A 16826-nucleotide genomic window follows, 5' to 3' on the forward strand; every position below is an offset into this window, starting at 1 on the left:
AAACCTGCTCCTCTTTTGTACAGTACCACTCGAGTGCAAGGTTGGTTGGGCATAAGCAGAAGTCCTCGCCCCAGCACCACAAGACAGTTCTGCTATTGGCACCATAGGAACTGTAGCAAACCCCGGGCATAAAAGTACACCCACCCACCTCCACAGCTCTCAAACGCCAACAAGAAATAGCCCCCCCCCCAAAATAACAAGCACAAGTTTGTGTCAATTTTTATTATCACGTACAAAAAGCAAGGAAGGCAGCTGAGTACAGTACTGACAATACAGAGTAGGTGAGGGTGGGCTGTACAGCCCCGACCCCCATTCACCCACTTGCAAAGAGGACAAGGGAGTGTGCAGGTGACCAGAGCCTATTCCAGGCCAACAGCCACTTGGAGGAAGGCAGACCCAGCTCTGAGCAAAAGGGGAGCAGTGGACTCTCCCCCAGGACGGATCCCTTATTGCCATGTTTGTGGTTCTGAATGCCTGGGCAATCGTTTTCAACAGATGGCCGGGGGGCAGTGTGACAGAAAATGAAGGTTGTGAATGAGGCAACAGCCACAGAAGCCTTGCGGACCGGACAGTCAGGGTCCTACCACAGAGTCCTGCTTGCATCAGGCCCTGCCCAGCCTGCCACAGAGCCAAAAAGGGCATAAATGGGGCACCGGGACAATTTTAGGGGCTATTGTGAGGTGGTCCCTTTAAGCAGGGCCCTTGAGCTAGCACATCAGGCCTCAGAAAAGCCAGTCAGCACTGGGATGGGGCAGCAGCCGGAGTGCCAGGAAGGAAACAAAGTACCCCTATAAATACCAATAAATATCGAAAGGGGACCTTATGGCCAAGGAGGTAGCAGCAGCAGCTCTCCATCTGATGCGCCAGAGAAGGGGAAGGCACATGCAGAACTGTGCTAAGAGCTGCAGTGGTCCTTACAGCAATGCCCGTGGAAGGGACATGCTCCCCCACCAAAGAGATGAAGTGCTGCTCCACCAAACGAACTCAGCAGTCCATGCAGTCATTCTCGTACCAACCCGTGGTACTATCAGTGCCAAAGTATCTGTCTCCAAAGTTGCCTAACGGGAGAGAAAGGCACGTTTCTTACTGATGTGACAGAGGAAACAGAAGGCTCGGCCCTTACCCGTCAAAAGCCTAGACATTAAACCAGCTTCTCAAGCAGTGGCAAATCCTTAGCTGGGTCCTCCCTCCCCCACTGAAGGGCAGATTCTATGTCTTCCTCTAAAAGAGCCGCTACCGACCCTCATGTATTTTCAACCCCCTCTCCTCCACAAAAAGGGAGACCAGAGCTTGAGGAACTGCTTCTTCAAGGCATGCTGCTAAGCTGCAAGGGCCTTGCTTGGTGGAAAACAATGCTGCAGGCAAGACCAAATAAAAAAATCAAATGAGATAAGGCTTCAGAGGGCCGGCACCTTGTCTGGGCCAGCTCCCACTTACCAATGCCAGGAATAATGTGGAACTCCTCGTTGACTGTCTTGTCCACAGCGGTGGTGATGATACGTACACAGGGGAAGGCATAGGCCACTGAATGGACCCCCATCTCAGCCATCAACAGTGAAAGGAGGAAGATCTTGTCCTCCTGCACGTCATGATCCTGCGGCATATTTATTTACATTATGTATATACCTCCAGCCTTTCTCCTGACAGTCAGGATCCAGGCTGGGGAGGAACAATGCAATATAAAAATAATAATCTGTTTAAAATAATTAACAAAGATGGTCAACAAGAAGTAATTTAAAGACAGAAGCAACGTATCCAACGATGAGCTCCCTCTGCCCAGATTACAGGCAGGGGCTGAGGCTCAGGGAAAGGGCCTCTAATCCTCACCATCTAAAGTTAAAAAGGGCCAGGGAATAGGCGATGTGAAAGAGCACTACCCAAGAGAGCCGCTGCCAGTCTGACAATATTGACCTTGATGGGCCAAGGGTCTGATTCAGTCTAAGGCAGCTTCATGTGTGTGCAGGACAGAAAGCCACGTGTCTCCCCAAACTGATTCCTGAATACACACACCCTGAAGGCTCCAAGCCCAAACAGGGAGATGGGAGACCCACAGCCCCAATCCCATGACATCAGTTTCGATGAAGCCCTTGTATCCTAACCCTCAACCTACGGCACACGAGTCTGTTAGTGCCTCCAGCCCCGGCCGCAATCCTGACACCCACACCCCTCCGTGTGTCTCCACATTACATGCCACGGGACCTTCACTTACGAGCAGCACCCGCACAGCCATCATGGCAGCAGCCCCTGTGGATACGGTGCTGTCCATCAAGATGACGTAATCCTCGCTGATCTCCTTGGGCAGCCGGAGGTAGTGCAGCTAGTAGGAGGACAAGGGGACCCGTGTCAGCCAGTCCAGGCCATCCCGCGTTTCCCACGTTTCCCTGCCCCCACCCCAGTCTCCACACCTCAGGCTCCCCCGTGTCGTGGTTGGTCTGGATGAGGATCTTGCCCAAGCGGATGTCTTTGCAGACAGCGGTGAGGGCCTGCTCCATGGTCTCGCCTGCACGCAGGATGGAGACACCAGTGATCTGGAGGGGAGAGAGCAGCGGCCACTGAGGTTTGGCTGGATAACCCGTCTTAGCCCCTGCGCCCCCACCCCTCATCAACACCCCTCCCCTAAGCTCTTTTACTGATGGCCGTTTACCATAAAACTCCCCAAAGGTGCATACAGCTAGTGGTGCATACAGCTAGTTAAAAACAAACAGTCCGTTTGACACAGAAACACAATAAACGCTGAGTCAATAAACCCTGAAACTTCAGACTGAGATCCAGCGTGTTGGAATGCCCACCAAGGATCTGAGACCCAGGTCTGAACCTTCACTCCACTGAGCAAGCAGTTGCTGGGTGCCCTTGGGGCCAGTCCCAACCCCACAGGGCTGTGAGGACAGAACAGGGAACAGGGATATAAGCTGCTCTGAATCCTCACTGGGGAGAAAAGGGGGGTGTCCAATTGTCTGGCCCAGCACCAGGCAGCTTCCTGTGTTCCTAGGCCCTCCCAGCCTCCCCCCAAATTCTCCAGTCCTCTGAACCTCTGCGCCCTCCCTCCACAGACCTGGAGAGGAGGAGGAGGGAGGAGAGAAGAGTGGCTCACCCGCTGCCTGTGGAAACGCTTCCCCTCATAGACCGTCCCCTGTGGCGTCTCCACAGTCACTGGCTGCAAAAAACAAGACAGACCGCTATTGCTTGGGGAAAGAGAACGGAAGTGGAGGAAGTGCTCTCGCCAGCACGAGGCCAGGGATCTAGACGCAGCGTCAGGACCACAGAGAATAGTTAGGAGGCCTCTGGCACCCCAAAGGAAGAGTGATGACTAGAAAGGATGCAATACCTTGAGTGGCAGGAAGGAGAGAGCGTGCTCTATCAGCAGACGCATAAGACGCTTGGAGTAGAAGATGAACTCATCCCTGGTAGTATCTTTGTTCCTATGGAGGAAGCAGGAAAAGTGGGCTATTCCCTCGGGCTCTTCCCATTTCCCAACCCTAGAAGATATTCTGGAACAAGGCAGGCCAAGCCACGCTGATTCTGCCCTGACTTGCTTCTATAATGGGCAGGGTCTCCAGACCAAGGGACCCTCCCCAGCAGCTACTATTCTAGCTTCCTGAAGCCACAAAGAAAAAGGAGGACCAGTGCTGCAGCATACCCAGTACCTGATGATGGTGTGCATCCCACGGACTTGTGGCGTGCTCTCCAGGACGCTCAGCGTCTTCGGCAACGGCTGTCCCTGGTGGGCTGAGGCCAAGGCTGCTCTGTTTGGGAAGCGAAAAGTACATGGTTCATGCGAAAGAGAGGGAGTTTTGTATGTAAGACCCCCCCCCCAATTACCTCCTTCTCAAGGGTCAAGGAGTGCCTGCAGACTGCATGAACATTCATGCCTCAATGGAACTCCTCTGCCACCCTATCTATGAAGGCCCTGGACCCTCCCATAGCTCAGCCCAAATTCCCTCTCTGTGCAAAGAGGCAAAGGCACAGTTGTTCAGCGTAATGAAAAGAGGACCACCTCTCACAAAATGGACAGGGGAGACCGCCCTCCTTCCTGGACAGAAGCCTGAGCAAGAGGAAAGGGAAGGTTGTCTGCCGTGCTGCGGTACCAGAAGGTGGCATCTTGTGCCAGGCTAACCCGGGCACAAGCAAGCGAGCCATTGCCCATACTGATGTCAAACAATGAAGCTATAAAATGTCATTCTCCCCCCCCCTCCCCCCTCAGACTTCAGTGCTTGGAAACAGCAGGAAGGTCTGCCAGCCTCCCCCCCCCCCCCACCCCAGCACCACACCAAGGGAAGGGGCAAGGCAGCAGGGAACAGCCAAAGGAGACCAAGTGTCCTCACATATGCCAGCGTAGCTTCCTCTGGTGAAGACGCCAAGGCCCAGCAGGGACGGAAGAGAGACAGACAGACAGACAGATAGACAGACAGAGGGTATTAGGAGGGGCAAAATGGCAGCAGCTTCCTGCCACACACACAAGGGGTGGGAGGGGGGAGCAGAAGAAGGAATCTGCCCAACAGGACCAAAGTAGGGGGGAGCAGCTGGGACCCCAAAGCTTCGCCCCACAAAAGAGTTAACAGCTGCTGTAGCCCTTCTCTCTCCATCTCACCCACCCTTGGGCAAGGCAGGGCAGATGCTGCCACATGTACGCATGCACCTTTCGGAGAGCCCAATGGAAGCCAAGAGGGATATGCATGGGAGGGTGGAAGGTGTTCAGGAAGCTACTGCCAAGTTCAAAAAAATCCCATCAAATACAGGCCCCAAGCAGCCGGAACAGACAGGGCAGCATGTCACGACCTCCCCCACTCCTTTTAGCGAGTGCTGGGATGGCCAGGCAGCACATCCCAGACCTCCAAAGCAAGCCCTGCTGGCCTTTGGAAAGAAAGGCAGAGCTGCCCGGTCACCAAGGAGAGCACATGTTACAAGCAGGGGTGCCAAAGGCAACTTGGGAAATTCATGGAGATTTGGGGACTGTCCCTGGGGAGGGGAGAGTCTGGGGAAGGAAGGGAGCTCAGCAGGGATGCGATACTGTAGAGTCTGCCCTCCAAAGCTGCCACGTCATCCAGGGGAACTGATCTCTGCAGTCTGGAGACCAGCTGTAATTCAGGCCCCACAAAGGAGGCCAGGAAGCAGGGCAGCTTTTGGTGTATCGTTCTCGCTCCAGAACAACCCAGAGCATAAAGGCTCCCTACCAAATGCTCCCTCTAAGCTGTGGAGTCTTGTGAGCAAAAATTCTACTTTGCGAGCTACTGGCATTAAAGTTGTGAGCGAGCAATTTGCCTGCTGCATAAATTAGTTTGCTCTGGAGCCATCCTTCCTGAGCGAAGACAAAAATGTGTGAAGCGGAGGCTAGAAAACCGTGAGCTAGCTCACACTAACTCAGCTTAGAGGGAACACCGCTCCCTACATTTCCTTTTCCATTCCCAGTTCCTTCTCCCCAAGCTGCCTCTTGAACTTTCCAGAAGAGCCCCGCTACTACCCAGCTGCTCTCCCACTGGCTGGCTTGCTGTGCGGCAGGGAAAGGCACCAGGATGGGGGCAAGGCAAGATTGAGGGGTGGGGGAGAGGAAGGGGTCTAGTTCTGCTCCTTCAGGGCCACCATCATACCTGACCGTGATTTCACGCTGGGCATCAGCAGTAGGAGCCCACATCGGAAGGCAGCAAAGTCATTACAAGGCAGGGGGCGGAGGGAGGGGGGGAGAGAAACACAGAACAGCCAGTCACTGCACACAGCAAGCTCTGCCCCACGGCCTGGCTCAGGACGCTAGCCCTGCTGGCACCCCACCCACCTCCTCCATTGCTCATTAACTCAGGGATGGCTACAGTGTGACGGGTCTGGGGGCAGTCTGGGAAGAGCTGCGTTTTATGTGAGCTTGGGATTAAATTTGCAGGGGCTTCACAGTGTGCTGAACAGGGCTTGGAGTGAGGCTGGCAAAGGTAGGAAAGGGAGGGAATAGATCCTGGACTGGGATCTCAAGGAGGGGGTGGGTGATATTGGGAAGGCTTGACAGTGCTGGGCTGCAGACCACCCTGCAGCAGTGGAGGTGAGGGACAATAGCTCTTCCTCCCCCCTCACCCCAGAGTCCCCTCCTCCAATGTCCTTACCTTTTCCAGTTGGCTGTGCACATGCTGAACGATCAAGTCCAGGGCAACAAAGTTATCCCCTCCTGAAGAAGTAGTGGGGAAAGGAGGGGTACCATTTATTCTCCCAATCCCTAGGGTGGGGAGATTTAAGGCATCTGGTGCTCCTCCTCTGGGAACACAGAACTGCAAACGCGACTGTGGTGTAGTGGTTAGAGTGTGAGATTACGCTCTAGCGAAAAGTCAGCTTCAGATACCTGTTCTGCTATGGAAGTTCAGTGGGTTACCTTGGACCAGTAATTTTCTCACAGCCTAACCTTCCAAAATAGCCCAATCTCATCAGATCTCAGAAGCCAAGCAGGGTCAGCCCTGGCTAGTACTTGGATGGGAGACTACCAAGGAAGTCCAGGGTTGTTATGTGTAAGCAATGGCAAACCAACTCTATTCATTTCTTGCCTTGAAAACCTTACAAGGTCGCTATAAACTGGCTGCAACTTGAGCAACCCCCACCCTGCCTCATGGAGGAGGGGGAAATAATTTTATAAACAACTTTGGGTCCCCATTAGGGAAAAAGACAGGGTACAATTATCAAAATAAATAAAAGCAAAGATGGATGCTCCAGAGAGCTCAAGGCAACCAGGTGTGGGCACGTTTCCAAGAGGAGACAATGAAGAGGACATTTAACTTATCATAGCGTTATCTGATACTGCTATAGAATGTTCAAAGCACTTCATTCAATGTCCTTATCTCAGCCTGTTCTAGTAACTACCTTGTATGATAATAAAGCCAGTATATTTTACACTGCAAGTGGGGGATGGGTCTAAACAAAAAGAACAAGGGTGTCTCTTAAGTTCATGGCCAAGATAAAACTTGAACTAGCATCATCCCAGGTCATTCTCAGCCCCTAAGCTTAACACAGTTCAAATGAATTATGTCCCCAAATTCATCCATTTACAGAATACTTAATTATTTGTTGACAGTTTATCCAATATTATACATTTGTATTTGAGTTCCATAAAGCTACCTACTGCAAGTTCTGGAGAAGTGGCAAAGAAATTCACTACGTGGGAAAAAACTGGCATGCAAGAGTGTTGATATTTTGTGAGTATTCTCTTGCTAGATAACATTATAAATTACTGGGTGTGTCCCCCTCCCCCCATATTTGAAATGAAGAACTACACAAACTTAGAAATTTGAAGAAGTTCCAGTTTAGCTTTAACCCAAACCCAGAATGAACCACAAGAAAAAGTCTCCTGCAAAAATAAAGTCAGAGGCACCAGCAGAGTGAACAATTCCTGCTGAGTACAGGCTACCAGGCTATGCAAGAACAAGCTTCCTGGTTAGATCTACAAATGAAGCAAATGCCACAACAGAAGCCAAAGCTAACATACCCCCTTTTTTTCACTGGCAGCTGCCAGATTCTTCCCCAGTGCCATTTCATCCTACCTTGAGAGGATGCCAAGAATGCACCAAGACTCCCTCCCCCCAGCACACCCTAAACAGGCTCCCCTCCTCACCCCGGGGCACAACTATGTCCGCTGCCTGCATAGTGGGTTCAATGTACTGCTCAAACGCCGGCTTCACGAACTTGCTGTACTGCTTGATGACGCCCACCACATCCCGCCCGCGCTCCATGATGTCCCGCTTCAGCCGCCGCACCAGCCGGATGTCCGAGTCCGTGTCCACAAACACCTTCATGTCCAGGAGCTGGAGGAGCAACGGGTTAAGATGAGAACTACAGGCTGTGGAGCAGGGGTGGAGGCCTCCTCCAATCTTGTCAGTTCAAGAACAGGCATCTGAGAGACCAGCCACCTGACCCACAGTAGACCACCCCACCCCAGACCCCATCCACTCTTTAGATCAGGACCATACCTGTAGAAGCTCCTTATTGGCAAAGGACAGAATCCCTTCAAATACAATCACATTGGCCCCATAGACAGTTTTCTGCAGAGAGAGAAGAGATGTCAAGGCTCAAGCGGAGAAGGGGGGGTGGAGGTGTCCTGTGATGCTCCTCAAGGAAGAACATTCCAACGGACTTGATTCTTTGGTTACAGGGCAGTATTTCATCTGCTACACTACCCTGCCTCTCAAATACAGACACACAGCTTAATGCCACCACCACCCGCCCCATCAGGGGTTAAAGGTCCCAAAAGAAGCTGCTCTGTGTGAAGACCTCATTTAGGAATGCAAATGTCCTCAGCCCCACACTAGGGAGGCAAGACAAGCTCAGACTGGAGAATCTTAAAATGCTGAGCTTTAGTTTTAACAAAGAAAGCCGGTTTCTCCCCTTGCAAGTGCAATGAACATTCTTTTTAAAGCACCGGCAGTCACTGAAAACCATTCTGAACTAAAAGGTAATCTCAGTTGGATTTTTTCACTCAGCATCAGTCATTTAGCCCCCAGAGACCCACTGCATTGATTCCTCTTTAAAAGAAAATCTGCAGTGCTATCAGTGAGCCTGGCATCGTGTAAATGGAGGCCACTCTACAGTTTCAATGTCTACTTTGAATGTACTACCTCCCAGAACAAGCCTTCAATGTCGGACCATTTAAAATAAGATTCTGCATATTAGTAAAGGCTAAATTCAAATGTGTAGATCCTCTTAGAAGCTGCTCCTGTTCCTTCATGACCTCCACAAAACCCAACTCTTTATATTCTCCACAAACCCTTCCAGGCCTTTTGATTTAGGGAAGTATTTTAATAGCCTGGGCCAAACAGGGTTGCAGCAGGGACATCTTTTTAATACACACATTCAAGGTTTTTTTCTACCAATACTTCAGTGTTGATTTCTCCTTGAGTCTAGATGAGGCAGGTACACTTAAACTCATATTCCTAATTTTCTGCAAGCCCAAACCTCCATTTCCTGCAAACTACGTAGCCATAGAAATATTCAAATAAGAATCTTCTACAAGTTACACAATTAATACCAGATCTATTCATGTCCCAAAACCCCAGTTTTGGTGCCCACATCCATTCACACAACAAGCCAGATAAGATACAGATATCCTTCTTCCCACCCCCTCCCCTCACATACCCACTCTTTGCGCCGGCTGTGTGTGGTGAAGTCATAGACCGGAACTTTAACCCTTTTTCCCTCTTTGAGTTTCCTTAAGACACTGATCAACAGGTCAAAGTCAAAGGCGTCAGGGTGGTCAAAATTGTACTCGTTACAGGCAGCCTGCTGCTGTTGTTCCTTGTTCAGCACCTAGGAGAGCACCACATGCAAGGTGGTCAGAAAAGCAAGTCTCTCAGATTTAGCAATTAGGCATTAGCTGGACTGTCCTTAGCTCTAGAGGATTGAGCCAAAAGACTGTGTCAAAGCCACCCACCTTGTAAAAGCTATCCATAGAGAGCAGCACCACCCAAGGCACATCCAGAGCTTCAATGATTTTATTGGCCACTGTGGTTTTGCCTGATGCGCTTCCACCACACAAGCCTACAAACAGAGAAGAGGGGATTCTGAAGCCTCCAATGGATGGGGAACTTTGAGAATTGAGCCATCTGAAGAGGTTAAACTGGAAGGATTAGAGTCTTGGGAACTACTACTAGAGAGACACCAGGTCAAATCAATGTGGATAACAGTTCTGATCAATGTTCCCTCTAAGATGTGGAGTCTTGTGAGCAAAAATTCTACTATGTGAGCTACTGACATTATAGTTGTGAGCAAGCATTTGGCTACTGCATAAATCAGTTTGCTTTGGAGCCATCCTTCCTGAGCTGAGACAAAATGTGTGAGCCAGGGGCTAAAAAACTGTAAGCTAGCTCACACTAACTCAGCTTAGAGGGAACACTGGTTCTGACATCAGTCTCGTAACAGCCAAAAGACAGAGTCCACCTGGGAGAAGCAGGGACTCACATTCCAAAGACAAGACAAAGTGGCAATGAAGGGTAAAGAAGTGGGGAGAATGGGCTGGTGATTCATTCTAAGAACCCCATACCCTACAGTCAGAGATGCATAAAGCAAAAAACAGTAATGATTACAAAAAGCAGAAGAATTCTCTCTAACCTATCTTGTGAACTGTACAGCATGTTCCTTATACTGTGACCCCCAGAGCCACCCAGAACCTTTTTCTTCTCTCATCTGTAGAACAACTGCTAGCAATCAAGCCCCATCGATCCAGTGCTACAATGAGCAGCAAGCATGGGTGCTGTTTCCACACCAGATGCTCTCAAAATCCCAGCAGATGCTTTGGAACCAGCCAGCCAGAACCAAAGGTCTAGTCAACACCCAGTATTTTAGCCTTTCTCTTATGGATGAGGGAACTACAGCCTCCAAGAAAGGACAAGGGGAGTTCTACGATCCAGTATGTGGATCCAGAGAAGAAGCACTGGAAGGAGGACACAGAGGGAAAGAGAGATATCTAGCTGGCTCTGTGAGGACCAGTCAATTGAGGCAGAGCCCCCAGTCAGTCAGGAAAGCTGAGGAGATGCGAAGGCAGTCTTTGAGCTCCCTTACCGATCACAAAGGCTTCCTTGAAGGGTGTGCCTGTCTCGTTGTACCAGGGGGGCCGTCCTGCGGTGTAGATGGTCCGCTTGCTGGTCCTGAGCAGTGGCGGTTCCGTCTTTGACTGGCTTGTGGTCCTCTTCCTCGGCGAAAGCGAGGGGGTGAGGGGTAGGCAGGAGAGGAGAGTATCCAGCGAGTCATCCCTCCTCCCGCTGTGTAGGAGAAAGGGAGGGCGAGAATACATTAGAGAGAAAGGAGATCGGCCGCTGTTCGCTTCCACCCCACCCTTCCAGCCAGAGCCGCGCCCTTTATTTTGCAACGTGGCCCGCGCGGCTTCCTCCTCCTCCCTTCGCAGCGGCTCGTGAAAACCCGCTTCAAAATGCCTGAGGAGCCTCCAGCCATATGAAGAGCAAATTTTTTTCTCGCCGCCACCCACATCAAGGAAGCAGGCAGCTCACTATGCAGAAACAACAAAGGGGAACTCCAATCCCGGCAACTGCCGCGAATTGCGCCCCTTTTACCTCCTCGTCCAGCCCTCCCCCCGGACTTGACCTGCCACGCCGCGCCTCCTCAGCAGCACCGCCTGGAGCCGCCATCTTGGCCGCGCTCCCGCCACTCCTCCACCTGCAGCTGCGGAGCCTGCCGGGAAGGAGGTGGAACCCGGGGATGGTGCGCGCGCATCCGGGCGCTCAGCGGAGGAACTACAATTCCCGACTGGCACCGCAGATGGCTCTCGCTCGCTTAAACTGAAGTTTGACGACTGGTGTCCCCTGCGTCTCATTTCCCCCAAACGGCCCAGCAGTGAGCTGCGATAAAGACATTTGTGCGGGTTATTAGGAGACGCCTCCTCACTCAGTATATAAAAGCAGGAGTCCGGTGCACCCAAGGGCAGATTAACCATTAAGCAGACTAAGCACGTGTTTAGGGCACCAGAGCCAAAGGGGGCACCACAAAGTTGGGAAAAGGGTGAAAAGCTTACTTTGTACAGTATATTGTGTTATCATATGAATAAAATTTTGTATTGCTGCAACCTGCATTGTATATCTGGTCAGACAGGTCAACAACTAAAATGGACTGGGTCAGTGTGGAAAGGACATGGGCACCAAAATTGGTCAGTGCTTAGAGCACCAGTGAGCCTTAATCCGCCCCTAAGTGCACCGTAATGACTAACAGCGTGTCTTCCACCATGAATCCGAGCTCACTTCACCAGATGCAATTTGCTTTATACGCAAAAATCCTCAGTTTGTTCTTTCAGTTCCCCAACAGGACCCGGTTCATAAGAACATAAGAGAAGCCAATCAGGCCAATGGCCCATCCTGTCCAACACTCTGTCACACAGTGGCCAAACATACCACGTACCATCAGGAGGTCCATCAGTGGGGCCAGGACACTAGAAGTCCTCCCACTGTTGCCCCCCCCCCAAGCATCAAGAATACAGAGCATCACTTCCCCTCCCCCCGACTGAGAGTTCCTATCTATACCTTGTGGCTAATAGCCACTGGTGGACCTCTGCTCCATATGTTTATCCAATTCCCTCTTGAAGCCATCTATGCTTGTAGCCCCCACCACCTCCTGTGGCAGTGAATTCCATGTGTTAATTACTCTTTGGGTGAAGAAGTACATCCTTTTGTCCACTCAGCAATTTCATTGAGTGCCCACGAGTCCTTGTATTGTAAGAAAGGGAGAAAAGTACTTCTTTCTCGACCTCCTCTATCCCATGCATAATCTTATAAACCTCGATCATGTCACCCCTCAGTCGTCATTTCTTCAAGCTATAGAGCCCCAAGCTCTTTAACCTCTCTTCATAGGGAAAGTGTTCCAACCCTTTTATCATTCTAGTTGCCCTTTTCTGCACTTTCCCCAATGCTATAATATCCTTTCTGAGGTGTAGTGACCAGAATTGCACACAGTATTCCAAATGAGGTCGCACCATCGGTTTATACAGGGGCATTATGATACTGGCTGATTTGTTTTCAGTTCCCTTCCTAATAACCCCCAGCATAGCGTTGGCCTTTTTTATTGCAGTCGCACACTGTCTCGACATTTTCAGTAAATTATCTACTGCAGACTCCAAGATCTCTCTCTTGGTCAATCTCCGCCAGTTTGGACCCCATCAACGTGTATTTATACTTTGGATTTTTTGCCCCAATGTGCATCACTTTACACTTGGCCACACTGAACCCCATTTGTCACGTTGACGCCCACAAGCCCATCCTCGACAGATCCCATTGGAGTGCCTCACAATCCTCCCTGGTTCTCATCACCCTGAACAACTTCGTGTCATCTGCAAATTTAGCCACTTCACCGCTTACTCCCAACTCCAAATCATTAATGAACAAGTGAAAAAGCATTGGACCCAGCACTGAGCCCTGCGGTACCCCACTGCTTACCACCCTCCACTGTGAAAATTGCCCATTTATACTCACTCTCTGTTTCTTTTGCACGGCCTGCAGCTTGGGAAGGGGCAGATCCGTGGAGATATTTCTGGGCTTTCACGGGAGAAAATTGGGCAGGGTTTTTTTTCCTGGGAAGTTAAGGGTGTGCGTGCTCAGCGGGACTTCTGCACGAAAGAGCCAATATCCTGCTGACAGGCACTTGTCTCTGCCTAGAGGAGAGACCTGACCCAGAGGAAGAGTCAATGACTAGTGCTCTTTATTGAAGGGAAGTATGAGGAGCGGTGGCACCCTTGCCGTCTGGGGCCAAGTAATTCATTGGGCTGACTCGTGTTGTGAATCTGTTCCCGCGGCAGGCTGCAGAAATCCTCTCAGCCACAGTGAGCCTCCTGCCTTCATCCCCTGCAACAACCACACGGGGGACCGAAGCCGAGGAGCCTCCAGTTGTCTCCCCACTGGTTCTCCTCGAGTGCCCCCTCTCTCCTACCCTTCCCTTTTCACCGTTCATGGCCTCGAGGCCCGCCTGGCCTTCACGCCTGAGCAAGACATCCTTCCGTGGCCCCAGGAGAGGCATTCCCGGACAAGCCTAGCCTTGGTTTTGACCCCCCACGCCACCCCACCGTCAGCACAGAGGTCTGGACAGCGCCAAGCCAACTGGGTAGCGAAAGGGCGGCTGATCTTAGATCTCCCAGTCTGACCTCAGACCTTCGGGCGAGTGGCTTTGTGTGGAGCAGTCCTGCCAACGGTTAGTGAGAATTTCCCTTCATTTCTGCAGCTGACCCGGAGAAATAAGAGCGCGAGAAGCAGGCTCGGCAGGAGACACGGCATTCATACGGATCTCCCCCTTTTGCGGGGGAAGCTTAGGGCGGCGGCAGATGTGCCTTGTCGGCTGGGCAGTCCCACCAGGGCAAGAAAGAAGAGAACCAACAGGCAGCGCCAAGAACAGAGAGGAGAGAGGAGAATTGAGCGGTGGAGCTCGGGATCTCCTTCCCTTTCTTTGAGCCCCGCATTGCTTAAAGCGGATATCGCGCACTCTGCCTTGCATCTCTCTCCCCACCGCAGGATAAGGAGTGCTCCGCCCCCCCCCCCCTGTGGGCACCTCTTAGCCCCATCCCACCTCTGGGTTTCATCCCGCATCCTGTACCTACTTCCCCTTTGCCTCGGCCCACCATTCGAGGGCCTCCTGCCACTGCCTGCTGAAGCTTCCGTTTCCAAGGAACCAAGAAAGCCGCCCCACGTGTTCTGACTGAGCTTGCTGACAATGAACCTCTGTGGAAGTCAACGGGCCACACTTCCAACACTTCCACAGAAGCCTCATTTAGAGTGAAGCCGACCTGGGCATGCGCCAGGGGGCTTTTCCGCCTGAGAACTGTCCATGGTCCTGAATCCCTTGGGGTACTGCCTTCTCGTACTTCAATCCACTTTCTCGCTTGGGCGTCGAAAAACCCAAAACAGCCTTCTCCGGGCACGTTTTCCGCCCTTGGGATGTGCAGTTGAGACTGGGAACTGAGGCGGGGGGGGGGGGGGGGAAAGCTTAGCCTGAATGGTCCTGAAAAGTTTCCCAGCGTCTCCTGAGGCATTGTTGGCCTGGGACAGGCGTTCACCGGGAAACTTTGCTCTGAAACAAGGGTTTCGTGGGGTGGGAATATGTGGTTGTGTTAGGCTTTCTGCTGTCAACGGGCTCAGTGGCAGGCTGGGTGCTGAGAAGAGAGCGGTCCAGATCGAAAGCCCGGACATGTGCTGCTGCCCCCAGAATGGTCACTTTCTTCCGGAGAGAGGCCCCCGGTTGGCGAATATTGGCTGCCTCAAAGCCCAGCGCAGTTCCTCAGAGGAAGATTTCCCAGCTCCGCGTTGGCGGCGGAATCAAAGGCGGTCTGTTTAGCTCCTCCGCTTACAGCACTACCAGCAGGAAGCTCAGTGTGGCCGGGGCTTCTGTGTTCCCCTGTATGGAGTGACGGATGGATGCGCAATTGGGACGGAACGGGTCTCTCCGGGGATGCGGGGAGGGAACCGTGATTATTTCAAAATGAGCAATGTGGCATATATGGCCTCCCCTTCCTCCGCTCATTGACCAGGAATGGTGCTCTCCCCCCTCCCCGGCCTCCCCAATGCTGGGCAGTTTTTCATTCGGTGCTGAGAAGGATGCCGCCGCCAACCTCCCGGTCAGCTGTTTGCCTGAGGCTCTGCTTCTCTTCCGAAAGCACCCTGCGCAAAATGTCCGAGAAGCCTCCTGCCCTAGTTCCGTAGCCTCTGGAGCTTCCTTTCATGGTCCTGTAGCGGAAACGGTGGAGCTGCGCTGGGAGGGAAGCCTACAAGACATTGGCCTGGCATAAGCTGTTCCCCGCACCCCTCCCCAGCAATGGGGCGGGGGGAGTACAGAAAACTAGTGAGGTCTGATATCCCTCTCCAGTGCCCAAACACTGGCATCGAGAGTGGGTTTTTCCAACCGTGACAGAGTGGCACACAGGTTGGAGTGCTGGACTATGATCAAGGAAACCCAGGCTGAAATCTCTATTCTGCCATGGGCGCTGGTTGGGTGCCTTTTGGTCAGTCCCTCTCACTCAGCCAAGCCGTCTCGCATGGTTGTTGTTCCCTTCTGGTGGAGGGGAAACTGTAGTAAGCCGCGTTAGGAGGAGATCGCTGTATTTGAAGTAGCCCCTCCCTTTTAAGCGCCCTGCCAAACCAAGCAAGTAGCTAAACGGTGGCTTTCACCGCCCCTTCCCCACCTTAATCGCTAGTGACCGGGTATTAGTCAACTTCTCGGTTCAATTGGGATTCTTAATTCAATGGGATCCTAATTAATGTTCGGTTCCTCTTGATATAGCCAGCGTTGACTCATTGTCTTTCTTTTTCTCCTCAGGAGATAGTTTACTATCAAAGGAAAGCATTAAATATAAACAGGCAAAAGCTTCCCAGCCTTAAAGGAAAGTTTTCATTCCACTTGAGCTTTTCTCACCCTAATAATAACTTCAGTGCAATCCTAGATATATCTACTTAGAATTAAGCCCCACTATGTGCGAGGGTGGTGGTTGCCCCCTTCCACGTGGTTGCCCCCTTCCACGCTTAACTACGAAGAGATCCTGCGGCGTGGCTTGTCAGTTATCACTGGTTCTCCATCGATGTTTTAGAAGCGGAAGTGTGGCAGCCCAGCGAGGAACACTGACCATGGCGATTCATTCATGCATGCACCCACGCATGCATGCATTCATTCATTCATTCAGCATTTGCAGAACTCCCTTCTCGCTGACCTGGTAATGGGACCTTTCAGAGCTAAAGGGTTTGGTTACCTTCTGGTCGTTCTTTGCACCCTTCCGCAAACGGTTCCACCTGCATACCATCTCCAGTTCCAAGAAGCAGTCCTATCTGTTTGGGCCAGGATGAACCACAGTCTTTCCTTCGTAAGAATCTAAAGAAAGCTCTGCTGGATCTGACCAAAGGTCCCTCTAGCCCAGTGCCCCATTCCCCATAGTCATTAGACATCGAGGCGTTCACAAGTGTCGGGATGAAGGCAATAGTCCTTCCCCTGCTGTCTGTGTCTCAGCAACAGTAACATACTGTCTCTGTCCATGGAGGGTCCATTCCGCAATTATTTTATTTATGTATAGTCCGCCTTTCTCTATGAGATTGAAGATAGATCTCAATTAAAAAAGAAGAAGAATGCAACAGGACCGGTGTAAGACACACAATAAATAATACAGTACGATGATATTACAGGGCTAGAAGGCAATGCAATTAAAACAGTGTAAGACATGAGATTCCATAAACCATGCAAAACCTGCAGAAGGCAGCCAGAACAAGGTAAGGCATAGGAGAAGCCCTGCCACAAACCTTCAGGGCTAATAGCCGCGGACTGATCGCTCCTTTGCCTGTTTATTTCACTGGATGCCCCCGGGTCCCAGTACTATGAGGGGGGGGAGAGTCCTATTCAAA

General features: G+C 51.5%; 1 protein-coding gene across 1 annotated transcript; it reads right to left on the reverse strand.

The window, feature by feature from the left end:
- Positions 1-218: 218 nt before the first annotated feature.
- LOC107113785 (uridine-cytidine kinase-like 1) lies at positions 219-11111 on the reverse strand. The gene is made up of 15 exons (XM_015415156.1): positions 11056-11111; positions 10516-10715; positions 9389-9495; positions 9094-9264; positions 7932-8003; positions 7577-7766; positions 6084-6145; positions 5586-5602; positions 3645-3743; positions 3326-3419; positions 3092-3154; positions 2406-2528; positions 2210-2317; positions 1438-1594; positions 219-1058 (listed from the first exon to the last, which is right to left on the reverse strand). Exons 1-15 carry the CDS (start codon positions 11097-11099, stop codon positions 985-987), a joined length of 1581 nt encoding a protein of 526 aa, XP_015270642.1. The 5' UTR covers positions 11100-11111; the 3' UTR covers positions 219-984.
- Between the last annotated feature and the right edge of the window lie 5715 nt (positions 11112-16826).

This window comes from Gekko japonicus, unplaced genomic scaffold, assembly GCF_001447785.1.
Source record: "Gekko japonicus isolate JY-2015 unplaced genomic scaffold, Gekko_japonicus_V1.1 scaffold63, whole genome shotgun sequence".
NCBI lineage: Eukaryota > Metazoa > Chordata > Lepidosauria > Squamata > Gekkonidae > Gekko > Gekko japonicus.

Bases quoted from the DNA above. Each gene is read 5' to 3' on its own strand.
- LOC107113785 (XM_015415156.1), bottom strand. From the start codon at position 11,099: ATGGCGGCTCCAGGCGGTGCTGCTGAGGAGGCGCGGCGTGGCAG. The intron at 8,004-9,093 runs GTATGTGAGGGG...CTCTCTCTGCAG, and splicing joins ACAGCCGGCGCAAAGAGTGG to AAAACTGTCTATGGGGCCAA. The intron at 6,146-7,576 runs GTGAGGAGGGGA...CTACTTCTTCAG, and splicing joins GGACATAGTTGTGCCCCGGG to GAGGGGATAACTTTGTTGCC.